The sequence below is a fragment of the Pinus tabuliformis genome, chromosome 2_2, assembly GCF_031772625.1.
Source record: "Pinus tabuliformis cultivar Carrire ecotype Pingquan chromosome 2_2, CPIR1, whole genome shotgun sequence".
NCBI lineage: Eukaryota > Viridiplantae > Streptophyta > Pinopsida > Pinales > Pinaceae > Pinus > Pinus tabuliformis.
In genome coordinates, this window is record NC_142300.1 from 926404437 (window position 1) to 926411499 (window position 7063).

General features: G+C 40.3%; 1 protein-coding gene across 1 annotated transcript; it reads right to left on the reverse strand.

Moving 5' to 3' along the window:
• Positions 1-730: 730 nt before the first annotated feature.
• On the reverse strand, positions 731-2850 carry LOC149196122 (uncharacterized). Its single transcript, XM_089408177.1, has 3 exons — positions 2580-2850; positions 1809-2363; positions 731-1185 (listed from the first exon to the last, which is right to left on the reverse strand). Exons 1-3 carry the CDS (start codon positions 2848-2850, stop codon positions 731-733), a joined length of 1281 nt encoding a protein of 426 aa, XP_089264303.1.
• Positions 2851-7063: the final 4213 nt, after the last annotated feature.

Sequence of the window (7063 nt, forward strand, 5' to 3'; positions counted from 1 at the left end):
TCCTTTCTCTTTGGGAATGAGGGCAAGAAAGGCTGAGTTTGTACAGCCACCGATCTTCTGGCAGTCTTGAGATTTCTGTATCATTTTGTAGAATTCCTTCTCTACAATCTGCCAACAGGCCTGGAGAAACCTGGGCGTAAAACCGTCTGGTCCCGGGGCTTTATCGGGATCCATTGCGAAGAGAGCTTCCTTAACTTCCTTTTGCGTGATTTTGGCTTCAAGAGTCTGATTCATTTTAGAGGTGATCATGTTAGGAACTGCGTCCAACACGGCAGCGTTTAAATTAGCTCCTGGTTCTTCTCTATACAGCTGTTCAAAATGATCTGAAGCTGTCTTTTTTATACTGGTAAAATCCTTCAAAATGTGGTTGTCTTCTTTTATTTTGCTGATGGAGTTGTGGCCTTTCCTAGCTTGGGCTTGTTTGCGGAAAAAGGAGGAGTTTTTGTCTCCAGATTTGAGCCACAGACTCCTAGACTTGAGCCTCCAATATTCTTCTTCTGCTAGACAGGCCTTATGGAAACTTTGTTGGAGTTTGGCCTCTTTTTCCAACTCATCTTTAGTGATATCCGTTGTTTCAAGGTGGAGGTGCTGACTTTCTAAAGCACTTTAATTTTTTTTTCCTTTCCTCAGCAGGGTTGGGCAGGGTCTTAGCCCAATTTTTCAACATACCTTTAACTCTTCTGAGTTTTTCCTCCCACATAAAAAAAACGGATCCCTTGACTGGCTCTTTCTAGCAGTCTCTGAACTTTTCCATAAAGTCTTCCTCTTTAACCCAAAGAGAGCTGAATCTGAAAGGTATAGGCCCCAGATCCTTGGGGATCAGCAGCTCAAGGCTGATGGGCTTGTCGTCTAAAACGTTGCTTTCAAGAATTCGCATTCTAGCTTCTAACCCAAGGAGAAGGAAGGAGCTTTGGAACAAAAATCTGTCAAGTCTTGCCGCTATGTATCCTGGACCAACCCTCTTATTTGACCACGTGTAGTTTCCCGTAATTGGTTTAATGTCGATCAGATCCCATTCTTGCATGAGGTCTTCCGCTAGTTCTCTTGTCGGAGCTCTGACGATACTGCCTCCTCTTTTTTCTGACGAGAGGAGGGTGAGGTTGAGGTCTCCGGCTATGATTATGTTCTCCAGGTTTTCTAGATCTGCCATATTTTTGATAGAGTCCCAACATAGTTTTTTCTCACCTGCATTGTTAGGAGCATATACATTGAACAGGCAAATAAATTCCTTAGATTGTAAATGCTGCATTTTTAAAAAGATCCAATGAGTATTTAGGGACTCAGAGATTAATTAGAACTTATTAGGATTCCAGAGCGATCCAAGTCCTCCCAAGGCTCCACGAGCAGAGGTTGCATGCGCTCCTTCTTTCTTCCAAAATTTTTTGCTTGCCTAGAGGAAGGCTGAATCCTCCAATTTAGTCTCCTGGATGAGAAGAATGTCTGGGGCTTCCAATCTTACTAAGCTGTTCATTTCTTCTTCCTTGGCTTTGGTGCCCATTCCCCTACAGTTCTAGGAGACTACTTTCATTATTTACTTTTTCTGTGGTGATCTCCCTTGGAGATCTGGGTTTGGATCCTCTTCATCTTCGGGGTTTTTGCTAGAAGTTTCTCTAGCATTGGCTAGCTGCCCTGAAGCTTGTCTTTATAAGTTTCTTGTTCTCTTTTTTCCTTTGCTGACATGCGCCCTCTTGTAGATCTTCTTGGGGAAGACTGGGATTCCCCTATTTCCCCTTCTTCCTCCGATTCCTCGGACTCTTGGGTATCCTCTTCTTCCTCTGATATCCTTTCTTTGGATCTCTCTGGTACACCTTTGGAGGGAGAGGCTTTGGACGGAGGGGTCTCCTTAGGGGTTTTTGTTTCTTGCGTGATCACAATTTCAGATCCAAGGATCTCAAATTTGTTTCCTTGGCTTTCCATGGATGATTTCTGAACAGGGCCCGCTTGTGGAGCTTTTGTATTTGCATTTGCATTCTTCCTGTGTGAAGTTTTAGAATGCTTTGCTTGGTTCCACCCTTCTTCCTTCCCTTTCTCTTCCACCCCTTTGGACGGGCAGTCTCTGGCAAAGTGTCCGTAGACATGGCACTTCCTGCATTTGAACGGCAGCTGTTTGTAATCCAGTTTCTGTATGTGAGTCCATGGTCCTACCACTATTTTGACGGCTTCTGGTAGTCTGACCTCCAAATCTACCTCCACACAAATTCTGGCACAGTCATACTGATCTTTGTTGTTGGCCTTATCAATGAATTTCCCAAGATAGTTTCCTATATGCTTCATAGAGTCCCAGTTCCAGCAGTGGACGGGAAGATTGGGGAGTCTAACCCATACCGGGACCGCTGTAGGCACATCGACCACCAGATCAAAGTCTGGCATCCATTTGTTTAAATACAGACCTTAGGGGCCCATGAAGTAGGGGCCATTCCTGAAAATGAGATCTTTGTCTTCTTTTGTAGAAAATTCAAATAAGAAATATCCTCTTCCGAGGAAGTAAGAGGTTACCTTGTTTTTTATCAGCGGAGCCCAGTTCTTAGCGACCCAGCTCTTGGTTGATTTCAGGGAAGGCCATAGTCTTGTGAACTGACTGGCCAGGGCACGATCTACCAAGGACAAAGCTATTTGGATCGAACCTTCAGGTGGAAGGGTGATCTCAGGGATATCTTCAAGTCTTTTCACAAACTTCGCAGCTTCCACGGATTTCTTCTTTGGCAGAGAGGCCAGCAGGGTTTTGAAGGCCTCAGCGGCTGAAGGCAGAGGAGGGGAGGAAGACCCCTGAGGGGGAGTTGACTCCTCCATGAAGGGCAGTAGATCTAGCCAGCCCGGCCACACGCTTGAAGCAAAGCCCTCGGCGGACATGCCCGTAGGGATCGGGTCGCGCTAAAAGCGGGCGCGCTCGCAGGTTCTGAACGCGCAAAAAGCGGATCTCGCAGGTTGCAGTGGGAGCCGAGTTGATATTTTATTTTATTTTTATTATTATATATTTATCAACGGATTTATTAATTTAAGGGTTCATATTTTTAGGGTATAATATTATTCATCGGGTTTATAATATTAATCTTTAGGTTTAATATAAATCCATTGTGTTTATAATCATGGTTAACCATAGTCCATCGCCACGTTGTCACAAAGATTTTCTCAATATGAAAATCAACCATGGTAAAGCATGTTCCAATGTCGCATTGTGACAAAGATTGTCTCGATATGGAAATCAAGCATGGTCAACCATGGTCACATTGTGACAAAGATTGTCTTAATATAAAAATCAACCATGGTCAACCATGACCAACCATTGGTCAACGTCGCATTGTGACAAATGTTGTCTTAATATGAAAATCAATCATGGTCAACCATAGTCCAACCTCACATTGTGACAAAGATTGTGTCAATATGAAAATCAATTGTTGCCAACCATGGTCAACCATGTTTATTTTAGGGTTTATAATATTTATATTAGGGTTTATATTCCTTGGGTTTATAAATTTATCCCTTGTGTTTAATATTATTCCTTTGAGTTTATAATCCCTTCAATTTTTAGTATAAGTTCCTTGGGTTTATTATTCCCTTAGGTTTATAATATCAATCCCTTGGGTTTATTAATCTAAGGGTCCATATTCCTAGGGAGTAATATTATTAATAGGGTTTATAATATTAATCTTTGGGTTAAATATAATTCCATTGGGCTTATAATCATGATCAACCATGGTGGAATGTCACATTGTGAAAAATATTTTTTTAATATGAAAATCAACCATGGTCCAACGTCGCATTGTTACAATGATTGTCTCCATATGAAAATCAATCATGGTCAACTATGGTCCAACGTCGCATTGTGACAAAGATTGTCTCAATATGAAAATCAACCATGGTCAACCATGATTGTTTTAGTGTTTATAATATTTATCTTAGTGTTTATATACCTTGAGTTTACAATATTTATCTGTTGTGATCAATATTATTTGTTTGGGTTTACAATCCCTTAGGTCTATTATTTCTTTGTGTTTATAATATCAACCCCTTAGATTTATTAATGTAAAGGTTCATATTCGTAGGGTATAATGTTATTCATAGGGTTTATAATATTAGTCATATAATATAAAGCATAAAAAATAAAATATTTAAATATTTAATAGTGCTACTATTAATTTATTACTACTATTATAATTGTTATTGTTAATATTATATTATTGTTATTACTTTTTCCTCGGGGAAAAATCGTAATTTTCTATTAATATGGAAAATTACATGTTGTAAATGCCAATGGCATATGATGTATGTAGTGGCCATAGCCTTCAAATTATATAGGTATGTACATAATTACCCACTAAGGGTATACAATCAAGTTCTGTAAATGTTTATACAAAAATACAAAATATTATATAGCATGGATAGCTTATATGTATTGCTAAAAAAATCTCTATAAATTAGGGCCTATCGACCCTATGCTATAGCTGCTCAATGTAGGTCCTATGATAATACTGAAAAAACTTTGCCTCCCTCTGTTCTTGTACCAACCATTGACCTCTGGGTTGGTTCGAGGCCTCCTTGGAAAGCTGATCTACAAACTAGTTGCGCTCCCTGTAAATGTGGAGACAAGAAATATGTTCAAAATGTGATTTTAAATGTAGGCATCACCTAAAATATTTCTGGGAAAATGTACATGACATGCAGATGTGCAATTGAACCAATTTATAATGATTTTGGAGTCCACGAATATCTGAAGTTGTCTACAATCTTGTGCCAAGGCAAAATATAATAAGTGTCTCAGCGAGATGAGTTCTGCGAAGTTGTTTGTGTGAGCACCCAACCCCATGCGAATACAAAAAAAATGGATTTCTGATAGGTAAAGTAAACCCCCCCCCCCGCCCCACATCCCTGGTCTTGAGCAGATCCATCAAAATAGGCCCAAGGTTGATTATGGTTGATGGCTTCAGGTGTTATAGTGCGAACAGGTGGGGGATTGTCATCATCAGGCAGTTCATTATAGTTATTGATGATCCGAGCAATAACTAATGGCCACCGAATTTGAAAGTCCTTGAAGATGATGCGATTCTGGCTTAACCAAATATGCCAACAGATAATTAGTGGGAGATTACGGTTATTCGTATTAGTGGAAGCCGCCAACCAATTTTTCCATGCCTCTATGATATTACACCCATCCCATTGATGTGTTATTGCCAGGGAGGAGAGAACTTGTTCCCAGATGTGTCGAATAGTTGTGCAAAATAGGAAGAGATGCTCATTTGATTCCTCAGCCTGTTGATAGATGATGCACCAAGTCGGACCAAAGTGGGCTCTCTTCATCAAGTTTATGCCAGTAGGTGCTTTACTCATAATGGCATTCCACATAAAGAGACAAGTTCGTGGGGGCACTTTACGCTTCCAAAGAGATCTCCACCACCCTTCCAAAACAGGTGGTTTGTGCACATCGTGAATGATGGGGTATCCTTCCTTAGGGGAGTATACACCATGAGCTGTAGGTGCCCACATGAGTTCACCTTCATCATTAGTTATGCGAACATGGGATTCAGACAATGCATTAATGTAACCCCTCTATTCATGAGACCACTGATCTAGGATACCAAGTGTGTCAACTGATATCCAAGCCTACATGAAAATAGTGGAATTCTCCATATCCGCGATTTGTGCTATCAACATTATACCCCTATCATTTAGGACTTCAATGAGGTCTAGTGGGAGGCAATACATATTTCCACAACCAATCCATAGATCTAATCCAATGCGAACTGATGTACCAACTTTGATGCGCCAGGTGAGACCATTGCTGATGGTAGGAAGAGTTTGTAGAATAGCCCTCCAGATTACTAAAATACCATGTTTGTGCCAAGTAGGGAGTCGAATCCATTCCATAAGGTGGAGCATCCAAATGTATTTATTTATTATCACATTCATCCACAGGCTTCTGGATTTTAGTAGCAGCCATCCTAATTTGGCAGCCCGTGCATGTGCGAAGGCAGGAAAATATTTGAGACCCCATCCCCCCATTTCTTAGTCAATGCAATATGACTCCATCACACCCAAGCGAACGACTTCCCCTCCTTGTGCCCATTCCATAGAAATTTGCAGCATATTTTTCGGATTCTCAAAAGAATACCTTGAGGAATCCATGCTAAGGACATTGAATAAACTGGAGTGGCTTCCAAAAAATATTTGATAAGCACCAACCTCCCTGCTTTGGGTAAGAAACGGTGATTCCAATTCAATATTATTTTTTCCACCTTAGACACCAGCCAAATCGAGTCTGTTATTTTGAACCCATGGGATTTTATGTGGAACCCTAGGTATTTAAGTTTGTCATCCAATTGGTGTCTTTTAAAGGAAACTTTTGATGAGAAAATTATATTTCCTGTGGAGAGAAGTCTGAGAAAGTGATGGTAGACTTAGGTCTATTTATTTCCATCCTAATAGCACTACTAAAAGGTAGCACGATATCATATAAATCAGAGAAGTCTCAGATACCACCACTGAGGAAGATAAGCACATCATCTACAAATAGAAGATGAGATATTGTACATTGATCAGTGATCTTAAGACCATGTAGACTCCCTTCTCTTCTTTCATGCATGATCATCCTACTTAGGCCTTCCATAGCAAGCAGAAAGAGTAAAGGAGAGAGTGGGCATCCTTGTCTGAGACCCCTCTTAGCATGGAAGAAATTGGAGGCATAACCATTGATAAGAACACTGAAAGAGACTAAGGAAATACAACACATGATTTATTGTATGAATGTAATAAGGAAACCTAGATGAGTGAGAAGCATTCTTAGCTAGAGCTAGTTGACCCAATCAAAAGCCTTGGAGAGGTCGATTTTGAGTATGGCTCCTTTAAGATGTTTCAATTTGATGGAGTGGAGTGCTTCCTGAGAAGTACCAATGGCTTCATGAATTTGTCATTTGTGGAGGAAAGAAAATTGTTAAGATGAGATGTTGGATGAGAGAATAGGCTTCATACGATTGGCAATGATTTTGACTATAATTTTGTATAAACAATTGCAGAGGGATATGGGTTGGAAATCATTGAAATATTGAGGGGAATCAACCTTGGGAATAAG